This window comes from Hyaena hyaena, unplaced genomic scaffold, assembly GCF_003009895.1.
Source record: "Hyaena hyaena isolate Hyena2069 unplaced genomic scaffold, ASM300989v1 scaffold_158, whole genome shotgun sequence".
Taxonomy (NCBI): domain Eukaryota; kingdom Metazoa; phylum Chordata; class Mammalia; order Carnivora; family Hyaenidae; genus Hyaena; species Hyaena hyaena.
In genome coordinates, this window is record NW_024080790.1 from 1,795,158 (window position 1) to 1,814,707 (window position 19,550).

Sequence of the window (19,550 nt, forward strand, 5' to 3'; positions counted from 1 at the left end):
GGTGGGAATGTAAACTGGTACAGCCCCTCTGGAAAACAGTGTGGAGGTTCCTCAGGAAACTAACAATAGAACTCCCTTATGACCCAGCAATAGCACTGCTAGGAATTTACCCAAGGGATACAGAAATGCTGAGGCATAGGAGCACGTGTACCCCAATGTTCATAGCAGCACTCTCCACAATAGCTAAAACATGGAAGGAGCCTAAGTGTCCATCAACAGATGAATGGATCAAGAAGATGTGGTTTATCTATACCATGGAATACTCCATGGCAATGAGAAAGAATGAAATCTGGCCATGTGTAGCAACATGGATGGACCTTGAGGGGGTTATGCTGAGCGAAAATTTCCCATTTTAAAGTGGACAGTTCAGTGGCATTAAGTACCTTCACATTGTTTTGCAGCCATCACCATCCATCCAGAGAATTTTTTTAATCTCACAAAACTGAAACTCTCTACCTGTAACTCTCCTTCCACCCTCCCTGCAGCCCTTGGTGACCACCATTCTCCTTTGTCCCTCTGTGAATTTAACTACCCTAGATACCTCATACAGGTAGAATCATATAGTATTTGTCTTTTTGTGACTGGCTTATTTCACTTAACATAATGTCCTCCAGGTTCATTCATGCTGAAGAATATGTCACAATTTCTTTCATTTTTGAGGCTGACTAATGTTTCGTTATATATGTTTACCACATTCTGTTTATCCGTCCCTCTTCTGTTAGCCACTTGGTCCCTCTTTTGGCTATTGTGAACAACACTTCCATGAGCATGGGTATGCAAATATCTCTTCATGACCCAAGATTCTTTTGGGTATATATCCGGATATGGAATTGCCAGGTCCTATGGTAATCCTATTTTTTATTTTTTAAGGAACCACCATATTATTTCCCATAGCGACTACATCTTTTTACATCCCCACTGTCAGAGCACAAGAGTTTGAGGAAAAGTTTTTATAGCAACTCCTTAATGCTGACTTCTCAACATCAGTGTTCCACAAGACTAAGCAGGCAAGCACTAGTTGCCCCGTAAGGGCCGCTTCTTAGAATCTACGGCTTTTTAAAAATGTGCCTCCTGGTTTATAGTACTTCATCAGCTCTTAAAAAAATAGACAGGAGAAACTGTTTTCTTAGTGGTTTGTTGTCAAGATAAACATTCCTCTCAGAGCTATTTGCCTGGCATGTTCCTCACTTCCAACTGCTGTTTTGTGGTATTAAAAAGTCCAAGGTTGATCTCCTATGTGTCTTTGCTCTGGGAAGTTTCTCTTTCTGCAGATTCAGTTCCCTAAAATGAACCTGGAATGGGGCATGGTGGCTGACTTTTGCTTCCAACTTGCAGATGTTACAGACAGTTTGGTGTCTAGTGTCTCAATTATAGGAACTATTTGGAGAGACTGGATTTTAAAAACAGCATCTCTCATCACAAGACTTCAAACAAGATATAAATTTCCAAAGCCACAAAGCTGTAGCAGCCAGATCATCTTTTCTGAGGGGGGCTGGCATCGAGCTCTTCCATGTTCATTAGATCAGCCTGCTTTACTCTTCATGGTCCTATTTCTCATTAGGGCTGGAGCAGCCCTGGAGCAAATCCTTAACCTTTTTAGCCTCTAAATAGATAACCTCTCCTCTCCTTTGATATTTGGACTCTTTCTTTCTTAGAAAGATTACAACTTTCACTATATCCCAGTCTCACATCAGGAAGCAGTTTTGATTATCTAACCTTTGATGCGTTTATGAAGGATTTATTACCTTCTTGCCTTGTGGTTGATACTTTAAATAAATCTTGAGAGAAACCTAAGAGAAGACTTTGGAGTGGATTGATTCCTACCTGTTCCACTCTTCCCTAGTCCCCAATGCCACTTGACTTATACTTGAGAGGAGAGAGGAAGGTGCTCAAAAGATCTGTTTCTAAGTCCCCTCTTAATTTTTCAAAGTCCTAGCAACCCTCTCCTTTAAAAGCATTCTCAGCTTCCAGTGGCCAAGCCAACTCATTCTGTGCCCACTTTGCTTCAAGGGTCCACCTTCTCGGTCCTTTCACCATGATTTCAGCCCATCTTCACGCTCTTAACCTGACTCATTCTTATTTCGGAATCCTAGAGACTTGAAAAAGAACTGAGTATAGTAGTGGGAATGTGATAAGAAATACCACCAATAGAAAAATATGAGTAGATAATTCATAAAAGAATATATATTCTTGTGAGAGGAGAATAATATATATATATTAAGGTTCATCATTATGGTGAATCCAAGAAGAGCCAATTATGAAACAATGAGAGGCCATAGCTTCTGCCATCAGCGTGGTAAAGAGGGAGGGCCTCACCACCTTGGGCTTGATGAACATCTAAGAAAACAGACTACACTCAGATCCTGGTAGTTTACTTTCTTTTTTCTTTTCTAAAAAATTATTCTAAGAAAACATGGGTATGCCTAAATGTTTATCAAACAATCAGAATTTATAGGAAAAGATTGGAGGGGTATTCTCTAAAAACTCTTAATAGTGGGTGTCTCTCAAAGTGAGATTATGGGTGGTTTTTACTCTTACCCTTTGTTTTCTTTGCATTTCCCAAGTTTCCACAGTAAACATGCTGTTTTGCTTTTGTAATAAGGGATCAAACAATAGATATCTGTTCTTTTTTCTTTTTACTAAATGTAATTTTATTTTGTTTTAAGTTCCAGTATAGTTAACACACAGTTTCACATATACAATATCATGATTCTGCAGACTGTGCATCACCCGGTGCTTATCACAAGTGCACTCCTTGATCCCCATCACCTGTTTCACCCACCTCCCCTCTGGGAACCAGCAGTTTGTTCTCCAAGTTAAGAGTCTGTTTCTTGGTTTCTCTTTTTACCCCTTTGCTTTTTTTTTTTGTTTGTTTTTAAAGACATCCGTTCTTTTTTCAAACAAGGATCTTGCTTAAATATCCCCCTACATTCTCACCCTGTTCCCCTGGCCACAGGTGTCTGGGCTGAGTTTGTGTGTTGAACAGCATATGGAGTCAGCTGTCCATGTTTCCTACAACCTGCTGCCTTGGGGGCAGTCATCTCCCCTCCTGCCCATTCTGCCGTGGCACCCTCCAACGGTCCTTTCCTGCAGCCCCTTCCGGTTCAGATCTCCAGTTTCCTCCCTAAGCGGCCCGTCTTCTAAGTATTGGTTAGTTCCTACTCCCTGTTTTTCCCTTGGATGATTGGCTTGTAGAGGTGGATAGGACCTAAGTGTATCTTCATTTTATCATTTTATCAATAAGAAAAACTTAGATCCAGAGAACAATGGTAGTTTTCCAAAGTGTCACATCAACTTAGTGCAGAGCCCAGGTCTCTGTCTCTTTGTGCCTTTTCTTTCTCTCTGGCAGACCATGCTGCCTCCTCTCACATTTCACTTTATTCAAGGAATTCTGCTTTTTCTGATCTCCTACCAAGGCACTCGAGTAAAACCTTGAGTTTTACTCGAATCTCACCCATTCTCACTACTGTTATCTCAGGTGTCTATGGCTTCACTAGATATCAACAAGTTGCAAAATGCCCATGGAGAACTTGTTTGAGGTTTGGGATCTTAAAGAACATTTCCTGCACACGTTCCTAAATTTACCACTCTCTGCATTGCTCCTCCCACCCACCTCCTTTGTGACACATAGTCTCAGCATGTCTGAGTGTAAGAGTGGACAGAAGTCCTAACGCGAGTGATATCAAGGCTGGCCCTTGATGCATATGTGAGGCCTGCAGGCTGTGATTTATAAACTCTCAGCCTCCTGTAGCCTTTCTCTTGCCTCCCATTATATCCTCTTCTCAAGTTCTTCATTTACAAAGACCAAAAATGAGCTATGATAGCTTGAGGTGTGACTTCTTCTAATGGTTTTACATTTTAAAGCAACCAAAGCTTTTGTTAAACCAGAGGACTGAATCTCTAATGTGTAGAAGGTTTGGGTCATAGTCCTAGCTGGCTCTGTGGCTGACCTGCTTTAAGCTCTGAGGCATGTGGCTTCACCTTTCTGGAGCTAGTTTCTTCATCTGTAGATGAGAAGGCTAATTGAATAAGATCTGAGGCTCCTTCCAGGGGCCAACATGTCTTTGATAACTTGGCCGTTAGGCATGGGACCATATCTATGTAAAGACCTGTTCTCCTGTGTCGATGGGGACAGGCAGACCCTATAGGCAGCATGTGGGAGAATCTGAAATCAAGTGTGGGCTCTACTATGTCCCATCTGTGACTTTGGGCAGGTCGCACACTCTCACAGTGTCTATGTCCATTCTTAACTCTACCAGTAGTCCCAAACTCAGGGGTTTTTGTGAATAATGAATGAAAATGTTTGACATTAAACTGCAAATGGAAGTGATGACAGTAGTCCCAGTGGCCCCTGGACCCCCACACTGAGTATGTCATTTCAGTAATGCTGGGGGTGACAGACTGGTTTTGTACGTGCCGTCCACCTTACTTAAGCCGTGGCTCTGTGCTCTCACTCCTAGTTCTCTGTCTGCTATTGCTCTGTCCCTGCTCCTCCTTCCCACAGTCCAGTATTCAAGTGTCATCACAGATTATGCATGTGAATAACCTGTTACTGTTTGGTCAGAAGATAAGTCTCCCTACATTTGGCAACTTAGCTCATCCCCACCCTGTTCATACAACGCATGCACGCTTGTATGCACACACACACTTTTTTATCTCCTCACATCAGCTTTTTGCTAACGGCTAATAAAAATAGTTGATTCTTGCTGAAGAACCTGACCTTCCAGTTGATCCTCTATTCCTCCCACCTCTCCAGTGAGGCTAAAGGCAGACATGTGACATAGGGTATGAGAGGAAACCGAGAACTGGGGATACAGAGGTTTTTTTTCATGTTTACTTATTTATTTTGAGAGAGAGAGAGAGAGAGCGCGAGCAGGGGAGAGAGAGAGAGAGAGGGAGACAGAATCCCTATGCTCTCAACACACAACCCGGTGGGGGTCTCAAACTCATGAACCGTAAGATCATGACGCGAGCTGAAGTCAAGAGTCAGATGCTTAACCGACTGAACCACCCCAGCACCCCACAGGGATACAGAGATTAATAACATACCTTCTCTGCCTTTGGTCACGTTGTAAGGGCTGCAAAAGAAGAGAGTGAAGGGAGGACAGGGAAAGGCTTGGAGGAGATGATACTTGAGTGACCAGTACAGAAGGATGGTGGGAGGTATCTCCCATTTTACAGTTGAGGTAATGACAGAAGTTTAAGGAACTGCCCCATGGTCACAGTCATTGGAGAGGCTAGAATTCAAAATCTGAATCTGGTGAGCCCAAGGTTTTGCACCTAGATACACTGCTATATTAAAGATAAGTAATTTGGGGTCATTACTTTTTATATGTTACTTCATAAGATTGCAAATATATGAGTGCTGAAATTGAAAGAAACAAATGATTACTTTTCTGGTTTTGAAAGAAGCTCTTTTTGGGGAATAAAACAAAAGCTAGTGTTCAGAATAATGACAAATTGGACTTTTTGGGAAAACCATCTTATTTTTGCCAGTATGCTAAAAATTGTCAGATATTTTTAACATCTTGTCTGCTAATAAAATGTTATGCATGATGCAAGATTAATACTAATGTGATTACACTTGTACACTTGGTTAGTACCCTGGGGTTTTTTCCCTTGCTGTTGAAAAGTTGTTTTTTTTCCTTCCTTCCTTTCTTCAATATAAATCAGGTGTAAATGAGAAATGTAGCATATTGTCCTTTAATTCAAAGATATTGACATGCCATATACTCCAAAGATGGTAAATTGGTTTCACATATAAAAATGTCTTTTTCTGCAGTATGTTAATTGGACCAAAGCAAATTATCTTGCCAAGACACTAAAATCCATTATTTTGTTTTATCTGTGTAGTTATAGATCACCTTAAATTACAGATCACCTGAAATTTGGTTTTGGTCATTCAGCGAATATCAATTTCATCTTTACTTGCCTTGATTTCTGATGGCCTGGAAGAATGCAGATTCATTAAAACATTATAGACACATACTTGGACTTTAAGTCACTTCTTTTTCTCAAACATTTTAATTTTAGTTTTATCTTAATGGTATGGTATTTCTGTGATTAAAAAAAAATGTCGACAGGCTTTAACTGAGCAAATTATAGAATTTATGTGGCCTCAACCTCCTTGCAAGTAAAAGGAGGTTTGAGACCTTAATTCCCTTCTTTTTGTAAGATTCTATGATTCATTATTTTGTTTCAAGTTAATGTTCTACCATTAATAAGTTGAACGTAAATAGAGATTTGTTCATGGATCAAGGCTGGCAGAATCATGAAGGAATCTTAATGTGTGCACTTATAAACATTAGGTGTGACAAGTCTGGTGGCTTCTTATATCTTTTTGTTTTCTAGCCAAAAGACAGCAAAAGTAATCCATCTTTAGGTGTAAGTGAATGAATCTCATGAGGTTTGACCATAGAATGATAAGAGTACCAGCCTGTCACAGGCTCTCCATTGTCAGACAATAAGTGATGGTGGAAGTTAATTTAGGCATATTTTGACCCACTTGCTGAGTTACAAACCATTTCTAAATGCAAGTCCAAAAAAATTTGCACAACTAAGCCCAGGAAGGGGTATGAATGTATACTTATATGGATATATGTTTATGGCAGCTTTATTTTTAATAGCTAAAAACTAGAAACAACCAAATGTCTATCAACTGGTGGATGATTGAACAAAATGTGACAGCTCATACAGCAGAGCTCATACAGCTCATACAGCTACCACATAAGACAGAACAAACTACCAATATATACCACACCGGAGAGAAGTCTCAGAAGCATTATGCTAAATGAAAGACATCAGACCGAAGAGGCTATATACTGCATGGTTCCATTTATAGGAAATTCTAGAAAAGGCAAGGCTGTAGGGACAGAAAGCAGATTAGTTATGGCCAGGGCACAGGCAAGAGGCAGGCACTGACCAGAATAAAGCACAAGGGTATTCGGGGGTGTGATGGAGATGTTCTCCATCATTTCAGTGGTGCTTATATGAGTGTGTACATTTGTCAAAACTCATCAAATTGTGCACCAATTTCATGATGACTTTTATTCAATGTAAATTATACCTCAAAAAATTTTTTTTCTTTTTCAAGTTTTAAATTCCAGTTAGTTAGCATACAGTTTGTAATACTAGTTTCAGGTGTAGAATTTAGGGATTAATCGCTTATCTACAACACCCAGTGTTCATCACAACAAGTGCCCTCCTTAATAGCCATCACCCTTTGAACCTGTCCCCCTCCAACCTCCCATCCAGCAACCCTAAGTTTGTTCTCTATGGTTAAGAGTCTCTTTTATGGTTTGCCTTCTCTCTCTTTTTCCCCACTATGTTCATCTGTTTTGTTTCTTAAATACCACATATGAATGATATCATTCGTATTTGTCTTTCTCTGACTGACTTATTTTACTTAGCATAATACTCTCTAGTTACATCCTCGTTGTTACAAATGGCAAGGTTTCATTCTTTCTATGGCTGAATAATATTTCATCATATATGTAATGTGTGTGTATGACATATGATATATATATACACCACACATATGTATATCCTGTCACATCTACATTATCCATTTATCAGTCGATGGACATTTGGACTCCTTCCATAATTTGGCTATTGTTGATAGTGCTGCTATAAAGGTCAGGGTGCATGTATCCCTTCGAATGTATATTTTTTTTATCTTTTGGGTAAATATTTATACCTCAAATTTTGTTTATTTTTTAAACATTTATTTTTGAGAGAGAGAGAGAGCACAGCAGGGAGGGACAGAGAGAAAGGGATACACAATCTGAAGCAGTTTCTAAGCTCCGAGCAGCCAGCACAGAGCCCGACACAGGGCCCGAACCCACGAACCATGAGATCATGATGTGAGCTGAAGTCAGACGATTAACGGACTGAGCCACCCAGGCGCACCTATACCTCAAATTTTAAAACAGACAAACCTAGGGCAGTATCTTGAATGACTTACAAAGTGACTACCTCAACTGGAGAAATAATCATTTTTGAACTGAATTTTGAAAGGTTATTTGTAATTAACAGTAAAAGATACTAACCGTATTTGTTTCTATGATGAATCTATACAAAATTTTGACCCCAAAATGTGTTTGCTTAGAAAATGGTAAATGTTCAGCTTGGTTTAATATCTCACTGCACTTTTGCTTTCTCTTTACCTCTCTGCCCAACCTAGAAAAACTAATTGAGGGACTCAAATCTCCTGACACTTCTCTCCTGCTCCCTGACCTCTTGCCTATGACAGACCCTTTTGGTAGCACTTCCGATGCTGTAATTGGTAAAGTCGTCATCTCTGTTTCTTTGGTCCTGCATGGTCTATGTGTCTGTTTCAAGAATGATAACTAGCTGGTTGGCAGATCCCTATTGAATAGGTGTGCTGTGGAATGGAACTGTTGCAAAGCCTCCTTTAATCTCATTTGTTATCACCCCAAATAAAGTGTTTTCTCTGCCTTTCCAGGGGCACCGCACTGTTATTTTTGTTTTACTTGATAGCCTAAGACTTCTAAAGGGAATTTCTTATGAATGAGGAGGAATGGAAAAATTCACACTTAATTACTAAAGCTTCACTAAAGAAGTTCGTTTCAAGCTGGGACCTTACCTTTAGCAGATTCTTCTTTAGAAGGCCTCTGTATGTGTCCCGTATCCATAACAGAAAACACTTGCCCAGTGGTGAACACGCCCCACGCATAGAATCTGGGGCAGGGGCTCAGTCTGCTCAGTCTGGTATTTCCCTGTACTCCTACAGCACAGGCAGGCATGACCTACAAAATGTGCAGGGCCCCAGCACTCCAGGGCACATAACCTGTAGAAAGGCCATGACCTTGTAGAAAGACTGGCCTTCAGCTGCAGGATGTCACACAGTGCAGAATACCTCCCAGCCACATCACGGGGTGAGATTTCAAATGGACTAGTCACCCTCGCAAGGCACAGAGGATGTCTGTCCCCAAGTTTACCCCTTAAGAAAAGCAAAATTACCAGAAGATACTATGGTGCCTTTCAACCTATGTCTTCTGACATGGAAGAGGTCTGCTGGGTGACTCGTGCTCCACATTTATCTATAAAAACTGAAAGTCACCAAGATTAGTTATAGTGGTTAACCTTGCACATGCCTGCTCAATCAGTGAAGCCCAGACACTCAAAGCAGCAGAAATAAAGTAACTTATTGTGCTGTCCATCATGCCTGAGACTAGGCATTTTAGATACCTATAGAAGGAAGCCTTCACAGAATTGTCTGAAGAACCTTTTGACTCCTTTTCTCTTACCGTCTGTTCTCCTCTCTTAATGCTCTGTCACAAAAGAAAAGGCCGATGTTGCTGTTGAGAGTCTCATACCGGGACTGGAGCCCCCAGTGCCCCAGCGCCTTCCATCCCAGACGGAATCTGTGACCTCGAACCGCACAGGTCAGTCAGGTGTCCCTGCAGCTGCAGGGACTGGTCATTGTTGTGGCCCTCGGAGCCAGCCTTTCCACCTGCAGCAGATGATCCTGGGCTTAGTTTGCAGCCTGGTTAGTTCCTCCTAGAATGGATGCTCTGTATAGTTGGAGCCCCAGCTTCTAGCTGTTTAGTGATGTGTTTCCTTGCTAAGAGCAGAGTGCTTTTTGGAGCCATGTTCTTTATAGAGTGGTCCTTGGGCTTTCTCTGGTTAGAGTATTTCTTTATTCAAGATTCTTTTCACTGGTGGCAGGTTCCCTCCACCACCTTCCCTAAAGAATTCTGCTGAGCTACAAGGATGACCTTGACTCCTCTAAAGTTTCTGTTCAGTTTTTCTATCCAACCATGTCAGTGACTTCATGGAGCTACTGCTCTGTGTGTTGACATTCTGTCCTGAGCACAGTGCTTAATCCTAGATGGGTAGTTTGGTGTTAAATTATAGGCTGAGTCGAAAGTTTCCCCTGTTTTCAGCATTGCTTTCACTCTAATTTCAAAGTTCGCTCTTAATAGAATTCCTTAATTCCCCATAAATACAGAGTTGATAACGTGCATTTTTTTGAGTCCATAGTCAATAAGAGTCTGATAAGAGTCTGATTTCCTAACTTGGAACAGAAACCATTGGAAGTCTAGGAACTATGAAAATAAACTTACATTTTAGTGGGGGACAAAATGAACATAGAAGACAATGTGGTTCCTTTCTCTTGTGCGTACTTGACTGTTTTCTTTTAGAAAACTTTCCCAGAGCACAATTTGTGTGTGAAAATGCTTGAACTCTGAATTTTGTCTTCCTTCTGTTCCTTAACTAAAAGTAAAAATCATGTGTTCAGAGGAGCAATTCAAATTTAAAGAATACTAGTAAGAAGCAAGATCATTTTATTTCGAATGGGGTTCTAGTTGAGTTCTAGAAAGTGTTGTTTAGTCATGTCATATTCTGCTAATAATAAGTCAGGGACAATCCCCTTCTCATCCACTTAGATACCTCATCCTATAGTACCTTTTCCTATAAATGTTCAGGGAAAGTTTAAATGAAACTCTTCGTTGCAAAGTCCTTTTTCCCAAATGGCATTTGCTGAGAACTGAGTTGCTAAAGTTTTATTGGCATCCAAATCACATACTTGCTTACCCAGCAACTTCTGAGCAAAGAATTATTCCATATTTATATGTTAATGTTAAGAGAATCTAGAAATACTTGTTACTATAGATGAAAATGCAGGGAGTTTAATATGTTACTTTTGGTTTTCTTTCTCTCGCCTTGGCTTATTATGTGTATAAAATGTAAATGTAATAACTTAAAGGCTAAAATCTAATCTCATGGTATTGTGTGTGCCATTTAATGCCATCACTGACCTGGGATGCTGTTAATCTGGACTCAGATTCTCTCACCGGGGAAGATTCCCTGATTGATTGCTCCTTGCTTTCTAACCCTACTACTGACCTGCTGGAAGAGTTTGCCCCCATAGCGATCTCTGCTCCAGCCCATAAAGGTAAATGCTTTCCTGTCCTCGGGCACACATGTATTCTTAAAGGAGAACTGAATGATTCCTGAGAATCTTTTTTACCAAAAGTCTTTAGCAGTGAAGTTTTTTAGCCCCCTCCTCTATATGGAAAACTTAAGTTTGTACTCTTGGCCACTGTGTTAGAATCCCTCCTAGGAAGAGTACCTAATAAGGCTTAGACAACAGGTTGGCTTAGTCATTGCTTTCTGGCAGTCTCCCAGAGTGCACATAGTCCGTGTTCTCCATTAAAGGCAGAGCTACATACCTTTGGAGTCCGCGCACATAGATGGTTGCGTTGACTATCCACTGACTCAACTTTTATTATCAATACGATACTTGTTAGCCTGAGACCTTAAAATTGTTTCATCAAATCTGGTTTAAAGTTTTTGAGTAGTGATTGCTATAGTAAAGAAGCAGGCTAAGTCCTCAAAAGTCAGGCTTCAAAGATTGAACTTATAGAAGTTTTGAATTTTAAGTCTTGATTGATTATTGGATTTCTCTTTCTGATTTACCATTTTCGTTTCTAACTCTTGGGTTAATACTGGTTTGAAATGCTCCTGGACAGAAGTAGCTTGAATTGGGTTCTCCTCAATGAGTTGTTTGTAGAAGTGAGAGGCACAGCACCTGGCCTACTGTATGCAGGCATTCACTAATCTTCTTTCTGTACTTGGGTAGTGAAATTGGTTTTCTGGAAGGAGCACATATGTAGAAAAGGAACAGTGTAAGTTTCTTCTGAAGGAAATTCAAGAAAAGAGCCTCCCTGAGATGACTAAAGAACAATTAGTTTGGGGCGCCTTGGTGGGTTGGTCAGTTAAGTGTCCAACTCTTGACATCAGCTCAGGTCTTGATTGCAGGGCTGTGGTTCAAGCCCCTCTTTGGGCTCCATGCTGGGCATAGAGCCTACTTAAAACAAACAAACAAAAAAAACCAAACCAAAAAAAAATAAATTAGTTTATGGTTTACAGTGGTAATAGCTGAGGTTTTGTTTTTACCCTTGACAACATTAAAATGATTATGTTCTTATAGAGTATGTGTTTAACCAATTATGTCTGGCAGGAGTGTGTCAACAGCAATGTGTAATTACAGAGAAGCATCACTTGCAAAATAGGTGCTCAGCTAGCACTTGTGCTGGTAGGATAGTCTTTATCAAAATGGAGAAGAATATCTAACAGACTTCTGCTTGAAATCTCAGTGCATGTTATCTTGGGCCCCAACACCCCCTGAGGCATCAGAGTTATTAGAAAGTCTCTTTTCCCAATCACAGGGCAGCAAGTCTTTTCAGAAGTATTTTGTTTGCCTTGTATACAGCAGGTGCTACTAATGACCTCCTCCCTGCTCCTGACTTTGAGTTTCTTGAATACAGTTTGTTAGTCAAGCCTTTGCTCAATAAGGAGGATAAGTGACTAATTACTGTGCCTTTGTGAATTACTAAAGTTGAAGAGATACCTCACAATAACTACAGTTAAAGGTCTTAAAATGGTAGAGATCATAAAACCCTTCTCCCTAATCGTTTATGAAAGTCTTAACATGGCCAGCTTGAAATCATTTTTTCTTCTGTTTCCCTATTTTCCAGTTTTGCTACTTTTATTTCCACTCATGAAAATAAGCATTTTCATCTTCAAAAACAACAGTGACTGTATAGGTGGGAACTTTGTGCCTCGGACATGTTCTCTCATTTGCTAATCTCTGCCTCTGTTGTTTCTGCTTGTGTACTTGCATTCTGTATTAAGCTGCAGAAGATAGTAATCTCATCTCAGGTTTTGATGTCCCTGAGGGCTCGGACAAGGTGGCAGAAGATGAGTTTGACCCTATTCCTGTATTGATAACCAAAAACCCACAAGGTAAGAAAGAGAGGATGGGGAAAAGAGAAGAGCTTGGCCTCACAGCTGTTTACAAAATAGTAATGTACCTAATCTGCAAGAGGGAAGAAAGCATAGAAAGCACCAACACTTAGTGAAGGGAACGGGGGTAATGACAGGCCTTGGGGATGGACCATATAAGATACAGATATAGATACAGTGGAGATGTAGTAAAGCTTCACTGTAGTATTTATTCAGAGAGAAGAAAAATATTTAACTCTTTGACTAAAACCTGGTTTTTACAAAGTATCAAGCCAAAACTAAAATGACCTTTAGTCAGTGGAAACCTGAAGTCATATATACATATATTAAAAAAAAAAAAGCACTGAACATTTTTTAGCATGATTTGAATAATCTGTACTCTTCCCAAAGAGATTAAGCACGGTGCTTTGATATCAGTTGTATCTTTTGGACATTTGTGGAGCATCCTTTTTCCTCTTTGATGGATTATAACCATTTGAATGTGCCATGAGACACTGAATTACCATGGGACCATCTATATATTTCTTAAAGCATGTTTCTATTGCAGTGGTCTTAATAACAGATCTTTCCCCAAAGCAACAATTATTGATTTTTACTTTATCAGGGAGCTCAGTCGATATTATCAGGAAGTTAGTGTACAGCCGGCAGCTCTCAGGCAAAATGTATACCCGTTTGAAAATAGCATCCTCTCTGCAAAGTGTTCTGCCTGTGGTATGGTGTGCACACAGTGCCTAAAGTTTTGGTGGGAGGTGGTGGATACCTAACGTATATGTTTAAAAATCAACATGTAAGAGTTTCAGATGTAAAGTGTTGCTTCTCTAGGGTTTTGTTTTGTTTCTCCTTTGCTTGCTCTGCACATCTAAACCTTAACCCTCTGTGTTTTATACTGAATTCCTATCTCTCCACTTCCAGGTGGGCACTCTAGAAACAGCAGTGGGAGCTCTGAGTCCAGTCTTCCCAACCTAGCCAGGTCTTTACTGCTGGTGGATCAGCTCATAGACCTGTAGCCGTGACCCAGTAGCAGATGCAGTTCTGTAACCTTCATACCGTAATACACATTTTCATTACGGAGTTATAAGAAAAATGATTTTTTAAAAAATCTGCTAATAAGGGGCCCTCCAGCCCTTATCTCCTACCCCTTGCCTTCTCCTGTAGAAATGATAAGGAAAGAAAATCACTTTGGCCCTCCAGATATTCCTTGGCCAGTTCCTCCCTGTTAGTTTGCTGTGTTTTCTCATTACCCTTCTTCAATAGCATTATCTTAAACCAAGCGCTAGATGCCATGAGCTTCACCTCTGCTGGAATCAACTCCACCAAAAGCTTAACTGTAACTGAAACTAGTGAACTGACACCTTTGTCTCATTCTTGCTAGGAATGGCCTCCCACACCAGTCCTCCCAACCCCTGTCTCCTTTGGCCAGATGCTGATGAATGTGTTTCTCTGTTTTTGCTTTTTACGCTGCTGCATTATCATGAGGACATGGCTTCTTCAGTTGGTCTTAACTCTAGGCAGTAGACTGGAGATGGGTGTGTGATTTAAGAGAGGGTAAAACTGACAGACGGATGGGATTTGTTTGAAAAGAGAAATTGAGCCCAGCTCTAGCCAACCAGCTTTGACCTTGTTTGATCATAGACTTAGCCAAGGGATTTTACACCCCATGCAACCTGGCCAGCATTCATCCAGCATTCTGGCTTCCATTGAACCGTGATTTCTCAGATCTGGAGACGTGACTGCAAGTACTTGAGATCCTTGGATAAAATGTGTACATTATATAAAACCCAAGTATTGCCATTCCTTTCCATGTTAACTGTCCCAAGCCGGGATCTCAGAATTAGACCAAAACAAGACAATGGTGGTAATATGATACCTTTTATTAGAAGACTTTTAACTGGGGGGTGGATGGGGGAGGGGAAGGAATTGTAGCAGAAACAGATGTATTTTTCTTGTGATTTTTATTTTGAATCAAATATTGTAAATTGTGTATAAATGAAGACGCTGAATAGTTCTGTTCCCACTTGGCGTTTCAAGTCTGATATCAGGTGTCTGTACAGGGTTTTGATCTCTTTCCCTTGTATAACTACACAGCAGTCCTACAGTGTAACATATGGAATCATTTTGAGTATCAGGCTTGTGTGTTGCTTTAAGCTTTCAGCAGGTCCTCTGTCTTTGTAGAATAAGCATGTTGTTTATTTTCAGATAATCAGACATAAGTGTGCCTACAAGCTGGGCACAATTTGACTCTGGCTACTTACCTTTCTTTCTCTCTCTGATGTTGGAACTGAAGGATGCAGCCAATGAAATATGTTCAGTTGGTTTTCCTTGGCTTCCTAGATTAAAAAACAAAACAAAGTGTAGTTCCTCACTAACCTTAGAGTATTGTTCATAAAATAAATAAAGGACCCTGCACTGACATGACAACATGCCTCATGGTCACCCTCTGTATATGTACTTACTCATCGAAGTGTATTTTTTTTCCCTTACATAGAAAGCAATTTTATAAAATTGCCCTTTTGCAAAAGAGGTGGGCACAGAGCAACCCATTGTGGTTGTCTTCCTCGAGTGCCATTTTCCACGATCAGAAGGGAAAGTCTTAGTTGATCAGATTTGTACAAATAAAATTCCAAGCCCACTTGCCTGTTTCTCTATTTTGTTTCTCCTTCTTCACGTTTGCACTTTAAGGGGGGGGGGGGGGGAAAAAAAAAAAAAAAAAAAGAAAGTTGAGCAGCAACAACAGCCTGCAAAACACTGCACTTTGGAGGTCAAGCTTTGACCCCAGAAATGTGAGAGCAGCCTTTGAAAGGCAGTGGAGGAAAAGTCAGAATCTTTCAGTCTTCCTTCTGACTTTAAATACTTCCTGTGCCAGCTGAAACTAGATAAGCTAAGTAAAGCCCTCTATTAGGATAATGGATCATTTCCAAAATTAAGGGAGACACCACCTTCCTGCTGAAGATTAATATATATATATATATATATATATATATATTCTTGAAGAGCTCTCCATGATTGGATAGCAGTGAAAATGGGACTTGGTTTGCCCCTTTATGGACAGGAATATTACTGAAGATCAAAACTGTATTCTTTTTCCTGGACATAGGAAGAATGTATAATCTAATGAAGGAAATGTTTATTTTTTAAATAAGAACAATGTTTTATGCCTATGTTTTCCAATTTGATTTTTTTCATACATATACATTGTTAGAAATATAATGAAATATCTAGTTTCTCAATTCAATTGAAACCATGAAGAGTAGAGTTTAGAAATTAGGTATCTCTAAATTGTTCCTTTCATGTATTACCCGTAATCACATTGAGATATATTATCTAGTCATCTGGCTCAATAAAGCTTAATGGAGACTGTTAATGAAAATGAACAAACTACTAGCCAGAGACTGGATGGAGGAAGTCTGAGGGAGATAATGACATGAAATCGTCTTGGGTTTGTTCTTTAGGAATAGGGCCTCAAAGGGAAGAACTATTTTTCTGCTAAGGAATCCATGTGAGTGACTCAGTAAATGGAACCTCCCTTAGTTTATAGCTTCATCCATGAGCGAAAAAGGTTTATTTGATATGAGTGAGGTATGCTGATAATTGGTAGACATACAAACTCCACAAGAGGGATCGGAGAGACCAGTCTCTAGTCCATCCACCTCATTTCACAGGCGTGGGACTGAGGCTAGGCCAGCTGAAGAGGCCTGGGCAGGACCGGCCAGGTCACCTGAGATCTCTTCCTGACTTTTGCCAGTCACTGGCCAAGCAGCCTTCAGCAGGCGCTTCACTTCTAAGAGCTGTTGTTCCTTTTTTTATACAGTGATGAGTTTGAACCAGGTGGTCTTTAAACTTATGGAATTGTAGAGTTCTACGTACATACTATTATGTTTTGGAAGGACTATGAAGGATTTGTATAATCCTGATGTTCTTCAGTTACCTTCTGTAGCTCTTACTGTAGCAGTATTTACAGTTTAGAGAGTTATAATGGGCTTTTTACTAACTTGGGTTGCTCTTTCTTGGTTAGCTGAATAGAAGAAGCCTACATTACTGGACAGTTGGGGACATAGAGGTTGGTTGTTTTTTTTTTTTTGTTTTTTCTTTTTAAATATTACTCACACATCCCTACCTATTCCAACAAAACAACATTAGAAGATTTAAATTCTTTTAAAATATAAAATCAGTGATCTGGCACTTAAAAATGGGCAGATACTGTAAGCATATGTTTCTAATTTACTTTAATCCAACTGTATAAGAGTAGTAGCTCTACCAGAACACATAACCCATTGTTGTTGTTGTTTTTCTTTAGAGTATTCAAATAACTAGATCACCAAATTCAAGTCCCAGTGTTTCTAAAAACACAGACTGGGAGGAGATAAGGTTTAAATAGAAACTTCTGACTCTAATCATAATTAATGACTTCTTTAGCAGACATATCAGAATTTTGACAGCTAATTGAGTGTTGTTCCCTTCAAAGGCATCTGGTTTTACTTGGGAAGCTAATACTTACTCTAATGATGCTGCCATCATTTAGGTTATTTTTGAAACTCCTCTCTTTAGAAATACCATCAAGGAAGGTAATAAGGTATAGGAAAATCAGTTGAATTATTATCTAATTAGTATTGCTTTCAGCATCTGGAAGCATCTCTTTCTTGATCTTTTTCCATGACTCCTGTTCAGGGTAACATTTAACAAAATCACCCCCCTTCCCTTAGATGAAACATGGTTACTATTAAAGACCGTAAAAGGAATATCCACAGAAAATTCCCAGAGAGGACCTTATAATGGAAAGTGACAACAATCAGTCTTAATTTCCTTGATATTCTGAGTAAGGGAACTTCCATAATTTCACCTGTCTTTAGTAGTTTAGAAAATGGAAAGATGCGGATTTTAAAATACCTCTGAAAGAGGTTGTCACTTTTTTTGGTGTCATTTGATACTGGACTTAGCTTTTTCTAAAGTAGAATTATAGAACTTGGGTTGCTAATAATTACAGGGAAACAAACTCAAGAAAAATTTTCTCAATGAAATAATTAGTTTTGTTTATAATACTCTTTTCCTGCTCTGCTGACAGGTAATTGATCATTTTGATTCAAACTAACACAGTTTTCCTCAAGTCAGGAACAGTCTGACTTCAGCAATCGTATGGGAAGGGGAGAACCTTCAGGGTTGACCTCAGCCCAGAAGTATGGAGGGATCTGAGTTCACCTGAATAAATGCACACTATAGATACCTTGGGCCAAAGTAAAGTCTCCCATGATGATGTTTGTCTAAATTTCCAGGAGTCTTTAACTTTCTCTGTCAGTAAGATTACCAGGATGGGGTAGCCACGAACTTAGAGTTTGGGGACAAAAATGACAGGATTACCCAAAGTACTGAATTAAGCAAATTAGAGGCTGCCAGGCAGAACAGAGATACTAGCAGAGGGATATTTAAAATGAAATCTTGACTGAAACACTCCAGATAATATAAAACTGTCTTTTATTCCTCTCTAGAGACTATAATTTTACTAACACAAAGTTAGTCTTTTCGTTTTCTACCCTAGTCATGTTCCTGAAGTTGGATGTACTTGGGTTTCTTGAGTCGAAATGAATCCCAGATGGCCTCCATTTCAAATAATCTGTAACAAGATACTACTTTGTTTATCCTGGGTTTCTTCTCACCAAGGTGGAGGAAGGAGGTTCTCTGGGTAATGCTAACTTATGCAGAGTTGTCAAATGGTGGTAGTTGCTTGGATGGAAGACACTTCCTTGGTTCCCACTTTGGTGTAGTGTCCTGACCTTACTCTTCTTCCTGTGAGTATTCTGCTCTACTCGATTTCACACCCCCTTGTCACATGGATGTATATTTACCGCAGGTCTTTATCATGTCCTCCCCAAGAAGACAAAGCAAACAAAGGTACCCGAAGCTATCTTGTACAGTAAAAATATGAAATTTAAACACTGCCACGCAAGTATTGTATTTTAAAAAAAAGTCTGTAAACAATTTATTATGTAAACATACAGGGGAATAAAGACTTATCTGTTCAACCAGGAGGCTGATGTTCACAGATGTAAATAACTTAAAATAGCTGCTCCTTTCCTAATCTGAAAGCCCACTTTTGCACAAAGGATTTAAACCCATTGTCTAGCAGCAGTAAGTAGCTGTGCACAAGGAAAGTGTGGACACCTGCTGAGGACATTTTACATGAGCCATGGCTACCTTGGAGTCAGGGAGAATAAAACCCCTGTGAGCCTGCATTTGATATGACGAGACGCAGGTTTGAAAATGGAGCACAGATTTGCAGCTACCCTCCTCTAATTTAATCTTTAATATACCCAGGCCAGTTTAATTAAACATTTTATGTTGGCAACAGCAGTTTTATACCCAGGGAGAAATCTCATTTAATTGCTCCACTGGCTTGAGAAGCACGGCATCATTGGCCCATGCTGGCTCCCATCAAATCTCTGTTCCCCAGTCATGGGTCTTAATGCCACTGCACAACATATGGTAGAACCAAACCCTTAATTTTATTATCAAAGCTAAAAGGTCATGGAAATTATTAATTTGATATACATCTCTTGATTCCCTGATTTGGCTCCAAAAGTGTGACTTTCAATTGGTGCTGCATTTCTGACATTCTTATGAAGGGATGTTTTGCTTTCTATTTGCTAAATGCATGAGAAGGTTTCTCAGTACTCCCCAAGTCTTCGTTTTCAGTTTTTAGCAAGAATTATGTCTTTGATACTTCCTATGCCTGTTATTTCAGTTTGTAGTATGGAGAAAAGGAAAATTCCAGATTGTGCACGATT

At 39.7% G+C, this 19,550-nt stretch overlaps 1 protein-coding gene across 6 annotated transcripts in view; it reads left to right on the forward strand.

Moving 5' to 3' along the window:
- Positions 1-19,550, forward strand: part of AAK1 (AP2 associated kinase 1) — a 164,531-nt gene that overhangs the window by 139,218 nt on the left and 5,763 nt on the right. For 2 of the 6 annotated variants that reach the window (XM_039239534.1, XM_039239535.1), the window contains exons 18-22: positions 8,183-8,284; positions 9,306-9,407; positions 10,811-10,921; positions 12,664-12,774; positions 13,687-15,403. The exons of 2 other annotated variants lie outside the window; for them this stretch is intronic. In XM_039239534.1, coding sequence (XP_039095465.1) covers positions 8,183-8,284; positions 9,306-9,407; positions 10,811-10,921; positions 12,664-12,774; positions 13,687-13,781 — 521 coding nt within the window. In that variant the 3' untranslated portion in view covers positions 13,782-15,403. Of the gene's footprint in view, positions 1-8,182; positions 8,285-9,305; positions 9,408-10,810; positions 10,922-12,663; positions 12,775-13,686; positions 15,404-19,550 lie in introns of those variants that run through there. 2 more of the 6 variants (XM_039239530.1, XM_039239531.1) reach the window with 2 other exon arrangements.